The sequence below is a fragment of the Cetorhinus maximus genome, chromosome 15 (assembly GCF_964194155.1).
Source record: "Cetorhinus maximus chromosome 15, sCetMax3.hap1.1, whole genome shotgun sequence".
Taxonomy (NCBI): domain Eukaryota; kingdom Metazoa; phylum Chordata; class Chondrichthyes; order Lamniformes; family Cetorhinidae; genus Cetorhinus; species Cetorhinus maximus.
Window position 1 is genome coordinate 94,942,319 of NC_135893.1, and position 19,715 is coordinate 94,962,033.

Here is a 19,715-nt window from a genome sequence, read left to right on the forward strand (position 1 = left end):
ATCCCATGTGAGAATAAAGACAAAATATATAGTCAAATTAACATAACTATCTGCAGCATACCACTATGAACTTTAATCATTCTCTTTAGTTCATGATTCAGTTAGGTTATTGTTTCTTGCAAATAAAAAATACTTTCAGGAATCCATTTCTGAAGCAAATCACTTTGGCTTTAATTATTGCAATGAATATTGAAGTTTATATAACATGATAATCCTTAACAAAAGTGAATACCCCAGATTCAGGTGGCATTCTTAATAAGCAGAGGTATATACACAACCACACAATGAACTATTTTTACATAGTTTCCAGTGAGAGCTTGGTTTCAGCAATTATTGCAATATTAAATGTAATCTCATACCTAGGACTGATTTCTAACCAGGAGGCTGTGCTTTCAATTCCTGAAATGTAGTCATTACGCTCCATAAAGGACCTGCTTAGTTAGGCTGCTTGATGGAGCACTGTTCTGCAAAGTATTCCACCTCAAGGAATTATAACTAGTAAGAGCAGGGTGACCTCCTAAATCAGCTGCTCTTCATGCAGCATTGTTGAGATTGGTTCACCAAAATTGACACCTAGAATAGAATGTCTAGCACTGCAAATATTCTTCATTTTAAGCACATGTTGTCGGTGTTCTAGCACATTCACAAAAATAACTGGGTACAAATAGTTTATTTTTAATTGCACATTTCTGTAGGTATAACAAAAGGCATTATTGGTCCAGTACTCAAGTGTTTCCATTTCTGGAAGAAATATTGATTATTGTATTCTTGCATTCCAAGAGGGGTTTCTTATGCTTCTATTCTGCAATCCCCCCACCCCCCCAGCAGTTCAATGAGTACACAAGGAATGATCTCATGTATGAAGTGCAGAGGATTCACTGTCATTACTTAAAATCTTCTCCACTATGTTATTAATGGCATCAAAAGTTGCACTCTTTGGAAAGGCTTGGATGAAATTTCGGCCTTCTTCCAGGCTATGCGACAGCTGAGGATCTAGAGGAACACGCCCTGGGGAAGAGAAAATATAAACAATGATACTTCAAGAACTAAAAGGAAAACTACCACTGACAAATCAATTCAGTCTATGGCTCTGTGAAGCCTTAACTAAAGCAAGCCACTACAAACAGCTGCAGTAAAATGAGGGGGCAAAAATCCTACAGCCCTGAAATTACTGTGTGAAATAATAGATCTGAACTTGTGTTTGCCTGATATTCCCTTCCCCAATGAAAGAGAAAATAATTCAGACACTTTTGCACCTTATACTTATAATTTCAAGACCAAAGTAAAAGCTCCAGCACATTACAGTATAACACTCAATTTGAATTAGTTTTGGAAAGAAACCAAATTTAAATAAATATCCAAAGATGAACATTATAATATAGAGCTCCACACAGTCCAGCTTTTCTTTTCACCTTATCTGAATATTACCACTCCAAAGGTGAGAATGTCAAAATGAAAACAATTATAGAGGCATAAGGGGGCTTTTTCAAAAAAAATGTACTTCTTTGATATTGCTAAGGAGGAATGCTTCTGTTGCTCACAATAAAAATTCTCTCTCTTCATGCAGCTATGTACTATTTTCCCACATTACAATTTTGCTTACACGCCTGTTTCTGTTAAATGCTTCCCCTCTACACGCAAGGCTGAACAAGTGGGCAACGGTTAGCACATTTAGGACAAATATCAAATGGTCTGCCCATCAAAAAACATGATTAACACTCAAAGGACTTCCAGTAGTAGAGTAATGCTTGGAGTTGGAAAACCTTGGCATCAGTTAAGATTTGACTGAATGCTGTAATTTAGAGGGTATGGGGAAATTGTAACTTTTTATTTAGATGGGTCTAGTGGTCTCCCTGATCCGTGACCTTGTTCTGAATGACTCAAATTTCATGTACACGTTCACCAAAAAAAAACTATCAGCATGCTGCATGTCCTACAGACACGCCAGGTAAAAGGAGTCCTGGAGAAGCGTTAGGAGTCTTAGAACAGCTACAGCACTACATACTCAAACTGAAATATTGCCTCAAATTATAAACTTGCTTTGCTCAATGCCATTCCTCGAAATGAATGCAAATCATACCATGTACTGATCATTAAAAAAATATTTTTACAGGTTATATTTTGTAAAGAAATCCTTTTATTATATAAATGTCACCAAGATGGTTGACCAAGATCCACATTCCAACACAAGTGATTTACAACCTCAAAAGTTCACTTTAGGATGCTTACCTAAAAATGGAACTCCAGACTGCTCAGCAAGTGCTTCTCCCCCTCCTCTGGAAAATACATTAGTGCATTCCTGAAAAGCAATGATTTAGTGAAGTTAAAACCAGAATCAGCACCATTGTATTCCTCTACAATTCATTAGTCTTGAAACTTTGATAAGTTTAGTCAAACATATTTAGCATTATTCAAGCAGAGATGCGCTCTTTGTAACAGCACATCAATTATCATTTCATCCTCTTGTTCTTCAAGTGGAAATCCAACACAGGTGCACTGTTTTCGGTTTTAGAGCACTCGCGATATTTTTGTTTAAAAGGGGAACAGAAATCGCAGACTAACACTTCAATATACTGAAAGATCAGATTTTTTCCTCAACTCTTAAATGTTAGGAAGGTTGTGAAGCTAGAAGCATATTTCACCACCAGCTAAGATTAACGGGGCGAAATACTTCAATCTTATGTTTAACAGACTCTTGTAAGTAATGTCTATTAATGTTGACAATATCAGCAACTAGCCCAGGTTTTTAAATTCCATGCAAGTTTCTTCACTTGTTCACAATGGCCTAATAAACTCTCAATTAACACGATTGAAAATTTTTTAATACTCACTGAGCAGTTAGGGCAAACAAAGCCACTCATGTTTTCAATTATCCCCACCACCGGTAACCCAGTTTTCTTGCAGAATGTCAATTCTCTTCTTACGTCTCCTATAGACACAGCCTGTTAATAAAACCAAAACATTTTGGAACTGTATTCAAAGGGCTGAAAATGGTGATACTGTTGTTTCAAAATAAAACTTCTCAACGCTCATGATCAAGGATCATATCTGAATAATAATCAAAGGGGCAAGGTAGTCTAGATCGATCACTGCTCACAGTCCAGGAGCTTTCAGGAGAGATGGGAAGAATGCTTTTATCAAGCGCAAAAGCAGAGATTAAAAAACAAATAATGCTTGAGTTATTAGAGGTCTAGAGACTGTTGGAGGTTAGAAAGGCTGAGAGAAGTCAGCAGTTTGATATAGTTGAGACTCAGCAAACGAATGAATTACATTATGAACTTGCAGCATGATTTGAACTGAGTGAGGATGTGGGTAGAGGAGTCTGAAAAATGGCATATTTAAAGCAGAGAGCAACTTGCAGTGGAGCACTGACGAGGCCCAATTCAGTAAAATAGTGAAGAAACAAGGAAGTTTGCATCAAAGAAACAAATGATGAACCACCGAACCAGAAGGTAAGGAAATATATTTATTTATATCAAGATGTATTTAGCATTTTTAATACTGGATTTTAGGCTCTGCTCCATAACGTTCCTTAAAGGTCTGTTTGCAGCATGATCTGCCACCCTGGAAAACCTGCCTGTTCTTCACAAAGGGGAGCGTCTACTTCTGCTTTCAATCTGTTGAGATCATCCATGCTGAAGACCTTGCTAGGTACTGACAGCAGTGTTATTGCCCCTCCAGTTGTTGCTGTCTGAGGTTCCCTTTCCAAGGCGACTTGGCGATTACTTCTCTCAGTTGTCTGGGAGGTCCTTCACAATCCAGATCTTGTCGAACAGGTACATGAACTCTGTTGTGACTGTGTTCCTGCCATCTTTCAATAGCTCTGCTAGTAATCTCATAGATCCCAAGTGCCTTGTTGGTCGTTGGGCCTCTGATCTGGCAATTTCTCCCAGGTTGACATTCAGCTGTTGAAGTGCACTGTTGTTGTCAAACTCAAACGTGGAGCTGGGGCTGGGCTGGTTGAGGGTCTCCTGGAAGTGTTCCACCCACCTTACCTCCTGCTCCTCGTCTGTCAATGGCATCCTTGCCTTTGATTAGCACAGTGGTGTTGCTTCATGCACCAGTTCCCGTACGGTCCTTTTAACTCCATCCATCCTGGTTTGTCTTTCCTGCAAATCATCTGCACAGTTTCATTCAATCTTCTGTATTTACCATTTTCCTTGTCTTTGCTCAATTTCTTTTTCTGGTCCATATTGCTCTTCGCCAGCTTTCTTTCATCAATCAACTTTTATGTTGGGTCAGTGATCCATTGTTCTTTGTTGGTTCCTCTCCTCTGCCCAATGGCAACTTCGGAAATCTCCTTAATCCCTCTTTTGAAGATTTCCCACTGTTCATCAACACTGGCTGACTCCAGTAGTACTTCGAATCTGTTGGAAGGGGCAAGTCGGAAACTGTCCGACATGTCCTTATCCTTCAGTTTCTCTGTTGCATATGGCCATTGTCACTTCATAGGTGTTGCCTTCTTCAGCTTCAGGTGGATCTTGCCTAACACAAGATGGTGGCCCGATCCTACATCGGCACCTCGACATGTCTGGACACCTCGTAGAGGTGGCCTCCTTCTGCTGCTGATGCATACATAGGCAATCTCGTTCAGAATGTTACCATCTGGAGACATCCATGTCTTTGTGAATGTCCCTGTGTTTAAAGAAGGAATGCTGAGAAGCCACTTGTTATCAACATCATCGATTTCAAGATGACTTTCGATAGCATCCATCAGCAGTCACTCTGTTACATCACAAGACAGTACGGCATCGGAACAGTATATAAACATCTTCAAAGCCTTATAATGTGACACCAGCTGCTGCGTCAAGACGAGCACAGGCACCACGGGCTCCTTCAATATCATCGCGAGAGTACATATAGCAAAGCTGCATACTCACCCCATTCTTTTTCTTCTTGTTATTTATTTCATCATGAGGAAGGTGATGGTGGGACTCAACATCCTGTGGTAACATCACCAGCTAACAGACCTGCAGATTTTGCAGAAGACATCGCCTTTCTGGCCAGAGAATTGCACTCGCTCAAAGATATGACCATCAGTCTTTGAGAGTAACTACGCCAAGGTTGGTCTATGCATCAGCTGCGAGAAGACTAAGTCAATAATGACTGGGCGATAACACTGTCCTCCCATCACCATCAAGCAATAGAACATCGAAGACATCAACCACTTCCCCTTACTTGGGGAGCAACATCTCCAGGGAAGGTGATGTAGAGATCGACATTCACACAAGAATTGGCAAAGCAGCAGTCTTCCAGCGGCTCCACAGGGTCTTTTTTTTAATTCTTTGGGATGCGAACATTCTTGGCAAGGTAATCGCCCTCGAACTGAGTGGCTTGCTAGGTCATTTGAGGGCAGTTAAGAATCAACCACACTGCTGTGGGGCTGGTGTCACATGTAGGCCAGACCAGGTAAGGATGGCAGGTTTCTTTCCCTAAAGGACATTAGTGAACCAGATGGGTTTTTACAACAATCAATGATAGTTTCATGGCATCATTACTGAGACTAGCTTTCAATCCCAGATTTAATTCACTGAATATGTATTCCAACATGAGCCATGATGGAATTTGAACCCGTGCCCCCAGAATAATTTTCCTTCTGGGTGGTAGTGGTCATGGGTTTGGAAGATGCTGTCTAAGGAGCCTTGATGAATTCCTGCAGTGTATCTTGCAGATGATGTACACTGCTACTACTGTGCGTCAGTGGTGGAGGGGGTAAATGTTTGTGGATGGGGTGCCAATCAAGCAGGCTGCTTAGTCCTTGATGGTTCAAGCTTCCAGTGTTGTGGGAGCTGCACTCATCCAGGCAAGTGGAGAGTCTTCTAACACAATCCTGACGACTTGTGCCTTGTAGATTGTGGACGGGTTTTGGGGAGTCAGGTGAGTTACTCGTCACAGGATTCCTAGCCTCTGAGCTGCTCTTGTAGCCACAGTATTTATATGGCTAGTCCAGTTCAGTTTTTTGTCAATGGTTATCCCCAGGGTGTTGATAGTGGGGGATTCAGCGATGGTAATGCCATTGAACGTCAAGTAGCGATGGTTAGATTCTCTTTTGTTGGAGATGGTCATTGTCTGGTACTTGTGTGGTGTAAATGTTACTTGCCAATTGTCAGCCCAAGCCTGGATATTGTCCAGGTCTTGCTGCATTTGGACATGGACTGCTTCAGTATCTGAGGAGTCGTGAATGGTGCTGAACATTCATCAGCGAAAATTCCCATTTCTCACCTTATGATGGAAGGAAGGTCATTGATGAAGCAGCTGAAGGTTGTTGGGCCGAGGAGAGTTTTCTCCCTGATTCCCATTGACTCCAGTTTTGCTAGGGCTCCTTGATGCCACACTCAGTCAAATATAGCCTTGATGTCAAAGGCAGTCTGACTCACCTCAGGAGTTCAGCTCTTTTGTCCACATTTGAGCCAAGGCTGTAATGAGGTAAGGAGCTAAGTGGCCCTGGCAGAACCCAAATTGGGCATCAGTGAGCAGATTATTGCTAAGCAAGTGCTGCTTGATAGCACTGTTGATGACCCCTTCCATTACTTTACTGATGATCAACAGTAGACTGATAGGGCGGTAATTGGCCGGGTTGGATTTGTCCTGCTTTGTGTGTGGACATACCTGGGCAATTTTCCACATAGCCAGGAAGATGTACTGTAGCGTTGTAGATGTACTGAAACAGCTTGGCTAGGGGCACAGAAGTTCTGGAGCACAAGTCTTCAGTACTATTGCAGGAATATTGTCAAGGCCCATAACCTTTGCACTATTAACTCCACTATTAGGTGGAGAGAATTGAATTGGTTGAAAACTGGCATCTGTGATGCTCGGAACCTAGGAGAAGGCCAAGATGGATCATCCACTTGGCACTTCTGGCTGAAGATTGTAGTAAATGCTTCTACCTTATCTTTTGCACTGATGTGCTGGGCTCCCCCATCATTGAGGATGGGGACATTTGTGGAGCCTCCTCCTCCAGTGAGTTGTTTAATTGTCCACCACCATTTACGACTGGATGTGGCAGGACTGCACAGCTTTGATCTGATCTGTTGGTTGTGGAATCACTTAGCTCTGTCTATCACTTGCTGCTTACGCTGTCTGGCACACAAGTAGTCCTGTGTTATAGCTTTACCGAGTTAACGCTTCATTTTTAGGTGTGCCTGGTGCATGCCCTCCTGCACTCTTCATTGAACCAGGGTTGATCCCCTGGCTTGATGGTAATGGTAGAGTGGGAGATAATCTCACTGAGGTTACAGGTTGTTTTCGAGCGCAATTCTGCTGATGGCCCACAGCACTTCATGGATGCCCAGTCGAGTTGATAGATCTGTTCGAAATCTATCCCAGTTAGTACGGTGATAGTGCCACACAACACGATGGAGGGTATCCTCAATGTGAAGATGGGACTTTGAGTCCACAGCAACAACACGGTGGTCACTCCTACCAATACTATAAAGGACAGATGCATCTGCGGCAGACAGGTTGGTAAGGATGAGGTCAAGTATGTTCTTCCCTCTTGTTGGTTCCCTCACCACCTGCAAACCCCAGTCTAGCAGCTATGTCCCATAGGACGGCCAGTCGTGGTGCTACCGAGCCATTCTTGGTAATGGACATTGAAGTCCCCCAGAGTATATTCTGCGCCCTTGCCACCCTCAGTGCTTCCTCCAAGTGGTGTTCAACATGGAGGAGCACTAATTCATCAGCTGAGGGATGGTGGTATGTGGTAATCAGGAGGTTTCCTTGCCCATGTTTGACCTGATACCATGAGGCTTCATGGGGTCCGGAGTCAATGTTGAGGACTCCCAGGGCAACTCCCACCTGACTATACCACTGTGCTGCCACCTCTGCTCGGCCTATACTGCCGGTGGGACAGGGCATACCCAGGGATGGTGATGATGTTGTCTGGGGCATTATCTGTAAGATATGATTCTGTGAGGGTGACTATGGTCAGGCTGCTGCTTGACGATTCTGAGAGACAGCTCTCCCAATTTTGGCACTATGTTAGTCAGATGTTAGTAAGGATCATTTTACAGGGTCGACAGGACTGAGTTTGCCAGTGTCATTTCCGGCACCTATGTTGATGCTAGGTGGCCCGTCTGGTTTCATTCCTTTTTTCAGATTTTGTAGCGGATTGATACAACCGGGTGGCTTGCTAGGCCACTTCAGTGGGTCTGGAGTCACATGTAGACAAGGTAAGGACAGCAGATTTCCTTCCCTAAAGGGCATTAATGAACCAGCTGGATTTTTACAACAATCGACAATGGTTTCATGGTCATCATTAGACTTTTAATTCCAGATTTTTATTGAATTCAAATTCCACCATCTGCCGTGGTGGGCTTTGAACCTGGGTCCCCTGGGTCTCTGGATTATCAGTCCAGCGACAATACCACAATGTCACACTCGATCAAATGCTGCCTTGATGTCAAAAGCAGTCACTCTCGCCTCACCTCTGGAGTTCAGCTCTTTTGTCCATGTTTGAACTAAGGCTGTAATGAGGTCAGGAACTGAGTGGCCCTGGCAAAACCCAAATTGACCATCAGTGAGCAAGTTATTGCTAAGCAAGTGCCACTTGATAGCACTGTTGATGAACCCTTCCATCACTTCACTAATGATTGAGAGCAGACTGATGGGGTGGTAATTGGCCGGGTTAGATTAGCCCTGCTGTGAGTGTACAGGACATACCTGAGCAATTTTCCACATTGCTGGTTAAATGCCAGTGTTGTAGCTGTATTCGAACAGCTTGGCTCTGGGTGCAGCAAGTTCTGGAGCACAAGTCTTCAGTGCTATTACTGGAATATTGTCAGGGCCCATAGTCTTTTGTAGTATCCAGTGCCTTCAGCTGTTTCTTGATATCACGTAGAATGAATCAAATTGACTGAAGACTGGCAGCTGTGATGCTGGGGATCCCTGGAGGAGGCTGAGATAGATTATCCACTTCAGCACTTCAGGCTGATTCTTGTTACAAATGCTTCCGCCTCATCTTCTGCACCGATGTGCTGTGCTCCTCCATCATTAAGGATGGGGATATTTTTGGAGCCTCCTCCTCCAGTGAGTTGTTTAATTGTCCAGCACCATTCATGACTGGATGTGGCTGGGACGCAGAGCTTAGATCTGATCCATCGGTTGTAGGATCGCTTAGCTCTGTCTATTACTTGCTGCTTATGCTATTTGGTATGCAATTGGTCCTGTGTTGTAGCTTCACCAGGTTGATACCTCATTTTTAGGTATGCCTGGTGCTGCTCCTGGCATGCCCTCCTGCACTCTTCATTGAACCAGGGTTGATTCCCTCGCTTGGTGGTCATGGTAGAGTGGGGGATATGCCAGGCCATGAGGTCACAGATTGTGTTCGAGTATAATTTTGCTGCTGCTGGATGGCCCACAGCAGCCTCATGGTTGCCCAGTCTCGAGTTACTTGATCTGTTCGAAATCTATCCCACTTAGCATGGTGGCAGTGCCACACAGGATGCTGGAGGGTATCCTTAGCGTGAAGATGGGGCTTCATCTCCACAAGGACTGTAGTGAGTGACTGCGGTCACTCCTACCGATACTGTCATGGGCACATGCATCTGCAGCAGGCAGGTTGGTGAAAATACGATCAAGAACGTTTTTCCCTTGTTAATTCCCTCACCACCTGCTGCAGGCCCAGTCTAGCAGTTATGTTCTTTAGGACTCGGGCAGTTCGGTCTGTAGGTGTGCTACCGAGCCACTCTTCATGGTGGGCATTGAAGACCCCAGCCCAGAGTGCATTCTGCACCCTTTCCACCTTCAGCACTTCCTCCATGTGGTACTCAACATGGAGGAGTACCGATTCATTAGCTGAGGGGGTGGGGGGGGGGGGAGAATACACGTGGTAATCAGCAGGCAGTTTGACCTGGTGCCATGAGATCTGGTAGGGTCCAGAGTCAATGTTGAGGACTCCCAGGGCAGCTCCCTCCCAACCGTATACATCTTTCACCAGTGCTGCCTACGTAAGATCCTGGGCATCACATGAAGAGACAGCATCACCAACGAAGAAGGTTTACAGAGGGCTTGTCAGAGGTGCCCACAGGGCATTGCAACAGAGGGGCGACTGAGGTTTGCAGAACACTTATTTTGCCTCCCTGACGTACAGAGTGGCAGTAGAGTGGACACCACCAGCTGGAAAAAGATGGGGGCCAACCAAAGAAGAGCTGAAGTACATTTAAGGAGGACCTTCAAGGGCAGGACACCGCCTGGACAGGAGTGAATGAGATTGCAATGAAATGGGGCCGGTGGCAGAGTCTTGCTGCCCCTAGTTCCTCCAGTCCCACATGGGACAGTCTAAATGAGTAAGTAGTACTGGTTTGACTGAAGTTGAGAGTGGAAATAAAGTTGACTTGAGGTGCCTAAACCCGATCTCAATCCCAAGCGCAGAATTTTTGAGATGCAGATCAATAGCCATAGTTAAATGGTGCTGCAGTACAAGGTCCAACAGAAGGGTATCAGGGAGCCAAGCTACTTTCAACGCCAGGTAGAACAGCATCACTTACAATGGAAGAGTGAAAAAACAGCAGTTAAGAGTGAGGAAAATCAACAAAGAAATTCTTAAATATCACCCCCAGTTAGTTGAATTATGATGCCAAACAAAAATGGAATTGATTTACAAAATGAAAGATGCCAATGATGCTATGTTAAATTTTACATGAATTGCAGGGCCATTTCAGGATTAACAAGATCAACTCAATTGTCTTTGCAATGTCCATTGCTGACATTAGAGGGCAATCTCGACAAAAGCTGGAACCGAGAATAAAACCAGAAAATGCTGGAAATACTCAGCAGGTCTAGCAGGCTCTGTAGAAGGAAGGAGAGTTAATATTTTTTGAGTCAAATATGACTCTTCTTCAGACTTCTGTTTTTATTTCAGATTTCCAACCCCACATTATTTTGTTTTTATTCCAAAACGGAGGCTATTCAACATCGCTCACGAGGACTCTTGCAGCATCATATTAAACAAAAATGCCTGCTATCTAAATCAAATCCAAATCTCATTTTTTATTAAGAAGCTCCTTTTACTTTACGTCACTCCATTTCATGCATTTCAGATTGCGCTGCATGAAATGGGACAAAGCAAGACTTTACGGAAAAAGCTGAGGAACAGGGATATTTCGGAACTGAAAAAATAAATTTAAGCCCGAGGGGCGGGGGCTGCTTCATTAGCAAATATTTTTCACCTTCAAATCAGCCTCAGCTCTGTATATTTTATTTTTTCAAAAAAAGAAATTAGGCCCAAAGACCCACAAGTATTTTCGTGCATCCGAGGTCCTATCAGGACAGGCAGAGGTGGCCGTAGGGCAGAGCAGAAATTCGCAGGTTCCCTGTCCCTCATCCAGTCAGAAATTCCGGCCTATACGGGGGGCAGCTGCACAACATACCTATCCACAAATAGATGAGCACGTGCAGGAATGATGTAATTTGATGAGACGCCCACATTACTGTCTTCAGTAACACTGCCTGCAAAGTCATGTCCCTGACATCAGCGCCGTTTGACTTTTAAAAGATGGCAGAATCTTTACCACAACCGACTGCAGAGGATGGAAACAGCCTCTCGGGAAACAAAAGCGCCAATTGTTTTCCTTTTTTTTTGGCTGAGTGTCATCATGCCACCAGCTAAATCCAACCACGATTCCTCCTCTCCCCACCTGAGACAGGTGCCCTAGCTGCACTTAAAGTGACAGGTGCCTATCCTACCTATACAGATAAACCAACTTCAGAATTTGGGGTGAATCAAGCATACAATGAGTGGACATAAGGAGGTTCTGCCGTGCCTCATCTCTGACAGCAAAATGGCCTCCTGTGAAACCTCGTGCCCAAATTAACAGAAGGCATCTAACGCTGGTGTCACAACCAAATCCTGGAAACTAATTTGAGCCTTGGACAACAAATATACTTTAACTGGAACGAAAACGGATTTTGCGTTTTAAGGGAAAAATTCTCGAGCGCTGCTCCATTGCTGCATTTTGTTCCTGCTGAAATGGTCAACAGGGAGGTAAAAGGCCATAGTTGCATAATTTATTCAGAATTACGCGCCAGCCTTCTGAATAAACATTTGGCATTTGTCTGTCACTCAAAAGCTCAAGCTGAAACCAGGACTGAAAGTATGGAACCCAATTGTCAAAGCTTCATGACAAATACCAAGTCTGTCATCGAGGATTCTAGCTCAAACACGTTTTTATAAATTTTCCACAATTTTGATGCGCTTGCTTGGGATATAAGCTGTACATTTTGCCAGGATGGAATTCAGAGCTCCATGATTTAAACATCCAAGTAACCAATAACAGAAGCAATTAATGTACACAACATTCAACTACCTGGACCAGCATTTATTGGCCTGAGGCAGGCAAAACAAGCTTTAAAAAAAACTCAAGAAGCTGAAATCCCTCATTGAACTCACCTGAGGTGTTGTAACCAACAGAGCTCCATCAGGTTCATATCGACGAAGGGACTCCACCACCGAGATGTGTTCATCCGAGGTCCCAGGTGGAGTGTCTACAATGAGATAGTCGAGCTCTCCCCAGGCCACATCGGAAATGAACTGCTTGATAAGAGCTAAGTGGAGAGGGGAGAAACGATTTTAAAAGCCTAAAGCAAACACAAGAAAATGTAGTTATTTTATAAATTCAGAAAAGAATTAATGTCTCTCAGTTCGATTTGAGTGCTAAGTTTAAAAAGATAATTTCAGTACTCTACCACCTTTACCACAAGATTGCAAGTCAAAATCCCAGGATTACAGGTCACTCAACTGCACCTACTTCAATATCTCTCCATCAATCTCCCACCAACTGCATACAAACATTCGAGACCAAGCGCAGTCTGCAGGTGAAATAGGGTTAGAGGGTCGGGTGGCTTTCTTGCCTCTCCTAGGAGATTGCATGGCTGCTAGTGGGATCAGGTGCTCCAAACATCATGAGTATGGGACAGTCTTGATGGACTACTTGATCCTTTCCTGTCAGTCATTGACAAGGGTGCACAGACATAACTCCTCCTCGTTTTAGTCAAATTGTATATTTAACATTTAAGCGCCATTATCTTTATATTTCCATGTCCACATTTATTATGGAAACAAAATCACAGAAACTGCTCATGTAGCCTTGTGTTAAACTGCAATCACATCCTCATGCCTGTGGATGAAGTTAGCAGGCAGTACACACAAACATGAAGACCTTGAAATTTCATGGGGGCTCCACTGGGAACTCAAGACAACGTAAGTGGCTGCATTCATCCAATGCGCCATTTCACTGGGTGCTACGCCGGTCTCCCATTTGAGTTACACTGGGGAGATGGATAGGACACTTGTGGAATTTCACTGCCTGGATCAAATATTCTCCAGTGTTGCTCATAAGAAGTTGGAGGATATGGCATTTCAGTAACAGCAGTAGTGCACCACGTAACACAATGTACCTTTCCGCTGCCTAGTTGCAGTTGTGTTAAACTGGATCTAAACCTTTAAAGATAAAGTCTAATTTCTGTCTACACAAAACATAAAGTTAATTAGGGGTTGATTGATGTTCAAATTTTGCAGATTGGCAAGTACTTGTAAATGTTTGGCTGCAGGTCAGAAAAAATTTGTCAAATGACTGCCTTTGTTTTTTATTTTTATAAAAATTCCTAAGTACAGTGTTTGAAGTGCAACATTCCTAACACGCATGTTTATGACTAATTATGCTCATATAGAAATATCAGTCTCAAGTAGAGCTTTCAATTTCAGGGAAGCACCTATACCAGGTAACTCAGGTCACTTGCATGAATGTTATTACAATCATTTCGTATTTAACACTACATAACAGGGCAAAAGAATCAATTCCTCATCAAAATTAATTGCCTGCTGTAACCTAAGCACTGTTTGAAAGAGTCACCAACACACTGAAGGAAGGCTCCAAACAGTAAAAAAATTACTTGTAATTAACTGCGGATGAACCACAACACAAGCTTCTTTTGCTCCGTGCTAAAGTAATATGACCTCACCTGTTTTCTTTGGCCCTCTCCATATCACAGCATCATCTGGAGTCTCCAAGAGAAAGCCTATTGACATCAAGCACATTGTTTTATCTTTGTCTACATAAACTGGTACCCAACCAGCATCGCATTGATGTACAGCGCTATTCAGAACATTCAGCATCCGAGGGATGCTGGGGCCACACAAATCAATGTCCAGAATTCCAACCTAAAATAAAACAATTCAGCAATAAATTAAACAAGCAACTGAAAGGGCTTGAAAGCAGAGATTGCCTAGAATGATAGCAAAACTAGAGGTTATAATAATGAATAACTGTAATTTCTTTTAGGAAGAGGTTAAATTAGTTGGGGGGTGGGGGTGGAGGATGATCAAAAGGAGGTTTACAAAATTATGCAAGGATTTCAAAGAGCACAGTGAAAAACTGTTACCAACATAAACCAGACTCAAAATAGCAAAAATAGAGGGAAGCTGGAATATTTCACAGCGTCATCGGAACATGGAATGTTTTACCGCAAATGGTTCGAGACATAAAAACTAAATTAAAAAGTAAATTGGATAAGCACTTGGTAAGACCGCAAAAGGATTTGAACATTTGAAATATTTTCTTTTTAAATGTATCTATTCCACAAGTGTTTTAAAGCATTCAATATTTTTCTTAGTTACATACCACTTTCTTTTCCCTCTGATGAGATTTGGAACAAATTTAAGAAAATTTTAGACTGCTTCGGCCAGCAGACTAGAAACAATCTGCGACAGTGATCAGGAAGTTTTTCTTGCTGGCAAACTATCCAGTTGCACTGTGAAATTCTGGAACAAAGGATTGCCTTATATGCTGTAATTCTCCACAATGAGTTCCTTGTGACAAATAGATTGACCATGAGGTATTGAGCAGTCGTGCATATGCCCTTACTGATTGTTCAGAAGCGGCACCAACAAAGTTTTGGGAAGTCGTTGCTTGGCCTACTGGTGGGAACACTGTATGGATCAGCGGAACAAAGTTCAGGAGAAAACACTTTCACAAATTAAGCCAAGGGGGTAACGTATGCATTAATTGTAAATTAATTGCAAGTTGGGGTAGAGTTTCAGCTAGGTTACACTGGGTCATTCAAAAATTGGCCAAAACGTAAGACAAGATACAGGGTTTTCAAGCGCAAATTGAGGTTGAGGTCTTTTGAGCTGGTTTAAAAATGGACGCTGGGCCTGCCCACAAAACAGGCACCCAACCGGGGGTGGGGGGAGAAAATCAAATGGATGTTTTCAAAATTATGCAAGGATTGAGCTAATCACCATGTTGCGTTTCCACTACGCGTGCCTACGTGTAGCCCTTTGAGGATGCTCTTAAAATTGATTTGCTTTTTCTTTTAGGCGCAAGGACAATGATAGGCACCTTTTAAAAGCTTTTTAAAATATTAAAACTGACTGCTTTACACCAACGAAACTAGTATATGGTATTTTATTTTTAAAAGTTGTCTTCAGTTATTTAAGATCAGGTGGTGGACGAGACACTTATTAAGCATGCTTACTTTATGTGATGAAACATATTTTCAGCTGTATTAATAAAACTGCTCCAGGTTGTTACTCTTAAATATATCAAGCATTATTTTTCAATGTAAGAAAACAAAAATAATGTAATTATGCTCTAAAACACTGCCCATTTTATGTTCGGTGATTTGCAAATAAGCAGAGATTTCAGCAAAAAAAATTCAATTTAGGAAACCAGTGTGATTCTGAGCGCATTTTGCACCCAAAACAGAAAGGTCAGGAAAAGTAAACTTGAGTTCTTGCTCTGGTGCAGAGTCAGCAGCTGCATGGGCATAAAGGGAAGAAATAGATTCCTTATGTCTTCAAACTTCTAGATTTGTGTTTGTTTCTTTTGCCACCATCAGCATGTTTTGCATAGTTTTTTTCTTTTCTGCTGCCATGTTGTGCCTTAATGGACTCATCAATGAGGTAGCATCCTGTGACAGAAAAGGTACTCATTTTTTAAAGCAATATCCTTTCACACAAAGTTTCAATCGTTTTTGTTGAGCATCAGTAGCATATTCCCCACCTTTTCTACATTTATTTCATCTTACCCTTTTCCCTGCATTTCTCAGTGCAAGCGCTAACTCTGTTGTTATGGTACTTTTCCCAACTCCTCCTTTGCCAGAAAGAACTAGCAGGATGTGGTCAACAGCAGCTAGGTTATCTTGGTTTAAAAAAGAGAGGTACATTATTAAAATTATGCACATTTCAGCAACTTAAATAGATCAAGACACAGCCTAATTTACAGGGCAAATAAATGTAGGTTAATTCCAGTGGTTTCAAAACTTTCAGGTCCTTACTTATTTGTCAATTGCAATACTACTGGGTTTCTGTTGTCCCCTGAATAAGTGCTACATTCAACCAAGAGATCACCCTCCCCTGGCAGGGAATGTGCACTTGTCACTTTACTCCATATGTCCTAAGGATTTCATACAAATATTTGAGCCTAATGTCTTTCTTCACACTGTTTGTTTTTAAATAGCCCTACAGAGGACTTAAAAAGACAAGTGAGGAGGCTGTTGGTGTAGAAATAACACCATTCAACAAGTTCATATAGTTTCCTTTCCATTTTATTGAGATGTTTAATTTTTCCACTTTACTCCCTAATCTCCTGAAGATGGTAATCCATACTGCGCATTGGCAAACTCGTCGTTCAAGTGGAAATTCTCATAAGCTACAGGACACATAGTGCTATTTGACTTTTGGTGGTATTATAGCCAAATTTGATATTCATGTTCAGGTGCTTCCACCAGGAGGTCTCAGATAGCTGGCACCTTGACTGACTTCAGCTCAATGGTCACAGGAACTAACTGCAGCACTCTGCCCTCTATACAGATCAGCACTAAACCTGGAACCTTCCTGCACCTTAAACACACAGGTCATTGACCTGAAACGTTAACTTTGTTTCTCTCCACAGATGCTGCCTGACCTGCTGAGTGTTTCCAGCATTTTCTGTTCTCATTTCAGGTTTCCAACATCCACAGTATTTTGCTTTTGTAAACATTCAGGGGTGCCCATTTGTTTGAACTTAAACTACTAAAATAGTGTGCATTTAACAGCAGTCGTATTTGTGTTCAGCTGAAAATTTTCAGGTGCAGAACATTTGCAGCATCCGGCATCTCTTATTAGGATCACTTCAATAACATAAAAGATGTTTTTCATTATATAGTCTGAGCCAAGTTCAAAGCAAGATGTAGTAAATTGCTGCACATTTAAGCAGCTTTGCCTTCATATGTTTGGCAAATGTTTCGCCATTTCATAACCAGCAATACAATTAGTTAAAACTGCAATTATTATTTTCAATGCAGTGCTTCCACATAGTATCACAGCCAAAATATATTTTGATTTTCTCCCTTCCCAAATAGGATTAAACACTATTTTCTTTTGACAAAAAATAGCCTTTGAATTGTAAAAAAAATATTCATTTACAATTCCTTAGTTAATATCACCACCGTCAACACCCCTTTGTCCTTTTGTCTATGACATCTTTGGCAATCTCTTCTTTGCCTCCACCTATCACTGGCTCTCTATCCAGCTCTACCTGGCCCACCCCTCAATCAGCTCATATTTCGCCTCATTTCTATATTTCCTTAGTTCTGATGAAGAGTCATACGGACTCAAAACATTAACTGTGTTCCTCTCCACATATGTTGTCAGACCTGCTGAGTTTTTCCAGCTATTTTTGTTTTTGTTTCATTTACAATTATCCTTTTTCACCCCCCAAAAAAAATCCACTCTTCTCCTGAAGGTGGCAATACTTGACTGGGTACATTGCATAGTCGCTTGTCCGGTACTTTGGTTAAATAGTAATTTTTCAACACACAGACCAGTCAGCATCAACAGGCTTTTCAACTCTCTCCTGTCCTGATCCAATAACCACGTAGGCCTAATTTTAGCAAGTGTGACTAGATAGAAATCAGAGGCAGGGAGCTAGCCAATTTATCCTTTCCTAACTCAGCAGTATCAAAGATAACGGAAGTGCCCACACCTACCTGTACCAGTAGGGGGCAACGTGAGTCAGTGCTGGAATCAAGGGCTTTGCTTGACAGAAACAGGGATAGAAACTGGAAACGCTACGAATTATACATGTCTGTCAGTATCTTTGAAAGGCAAGCTACTTGTCAGATGTACACCCTCCCTCAGACCTTTAAAACTAAATGATAAGCAAGCCCCTTATCAGAGGAGAAAGAGAAGGGAGAGAAAGGGAACAAGACAACAAATACATTAATCCCAAGAGGAATTTAACAGGTTGAATAACCTGGAAATTTAATAGATTAGCAGGAGATGGTGGCGTAGTATAATGTCAGTGGACTAATAATCCAGAGGCCATGGCTAATGCTCTGGGGACAGAGGTTCGAATCCCACCATGGCAGCTGGTGAAATTTGAATATAAAGCTAATCTCAGTAATAGCGACCATGAAACAATCATTGATTGTAGTAAAAACCCATCTGGTTTACTAATGAATGTCTAAATCTGCTGTCCTTACCTGGTCTGGCCTACATGTGAACACAGACCCATAGCAACGTGGTTGGCTCTTAACTGCCCTCTGAAGTGGCCGAGCAAGCCAGTTCAAGGGTCATTTGGACCGGGCAACAAATGTTTGGTCCTGTTGCCCACATCCCATAACAGAATAAGGAACAGATTAGTTAATACAAAACATCTCATCGGTGCCACGAAAAGGCGGAGAACAAAATAACAACACAAATAGTGAAAAGCATGGAGAAAGCTACTAAGAGAAAGTCAGAAAAGCAGGAAAATGTGCAGGGTCTGAAAGAAACCAGGAAACTTTGGACCCAGACAAGGGCTACCAGACCCAAAAAGCAAGGGGGGGGGGGGGGGGGGCAACTGCCTGAATGGTGAAACCCCCAGCAGAGCCAAGTTCTAATGGAAGACTTTACAGTCGAAGCCCCAGTCTACCCAACAGTACCCCTTGCGAAAAAGACGATGAGATGTTGAAGTCTGAAGTTACTGAAGTTAACGTTCATATCTGAAGGTTTCTGAATATCCAGGAGAGAGAAGATAGTGTTTTTGAAGGTGGCATGGAGTTTGGTTGGAGCAGTGGAAGAGGGGTCAGGGCTGGAATTGGGGGGGGGGGGGGGGGGGGGAGTTAAGAGTTGTATTGTACTTTCGGCGTAACTCACGCCCAAAATTGCTCGTATTTGAATTGTGCCTGGTCTCTGGTCTCAAAAGACCCTGGAAATTCCAGCCCAGGGCGCTTTCCCTGGGCTATTTACATTGATTTATATCCAATTGGGGTGGGGAGGCCAGGATGTGACTTTCATTGATTAGAACACCCATAACTCCACATATAAAACTAGACAGCAGTTAGATTAACATTTTTAAAGGACCATTCCATGAAGTGAGGCCCGCGTTGAGACATGACTCCACCCCTTTAAAAACTCATCGACAGAAGAAGCTCGACAGTCGGATATATGTCTTTCCAGTCTGTGGGAGCAGTGGTTCCCAGGCCCTGACCAAGTCACCAGCCCTTCCCCGCCCGTCACTTTCCAAACGCAGCCGTCTCCTAGCCCCGAGGCCTCGAAACCTTACCTTCCGCGGCCGCCATGTTGCCCGGCTTCCGCGCAACAGCCGCCGGGCGCATGCGCGCAGACGCGCACGTCGTCACGTGGCCGCTCACGCCATCACGTGCCTACGCGCGCAACGGCACGCACACTGTCACGTGGACCTACCTCCTCCTCCTCCACCTCCACCACCCACCCAGGGGCACGCAACGCTTCC

The 19,715-nt window shown here is 42.8% G+C and overlaps 1 protein-coding gene across 2 annotated transcripts; it reads right to left on the minus strand.

Moving 5' to 3' along the window:
* Positions 1-146: 146 nt before the first annotated feature.
* Positions 147-19,667, minus strand: nubp2 (nucleotide binding protein 2 (MinD homolog, E. coli)). Of its 2 annotated transcripts, XM_078559003.1 has the most exons (8): positions 19,527-19,541; positions 18,463-18,582; positions 16,027-16,139; positions 13,960-14,158; positions 12,389-12,543; positions 2,832-2,942; positions 2,230-2,299; positions 147-1,008 (listed from the first exon to the last, which is right to left on the minus strand). In XM_078559003.1, the coding sequence occupies exons 4-8, from the start codon at positions 14,111-14,113 to the stop codon at positions 854-856; spliced, it is 645 nt and encodes a 214-aa protein (XP_078415129.1). In that variant the 5' UTR covers positions 14,114-14,158; positions 16,027-16,139; positions 18,463-18,582; positions 19,527-19,541; the 3' UTR covers positions 147-853. The 2 variants fall into 2 exon arrangements, with proteins under 2 accessions (XP_078415129.1, XP_078415128.1); XM_078559002.1 differs by lacking the exon at positions 18,463-18,582 and having other exon boundaries at positions 19,527-19,667.
* Positions 19,668-19,715: the final 48 nt, after the last annotated feature.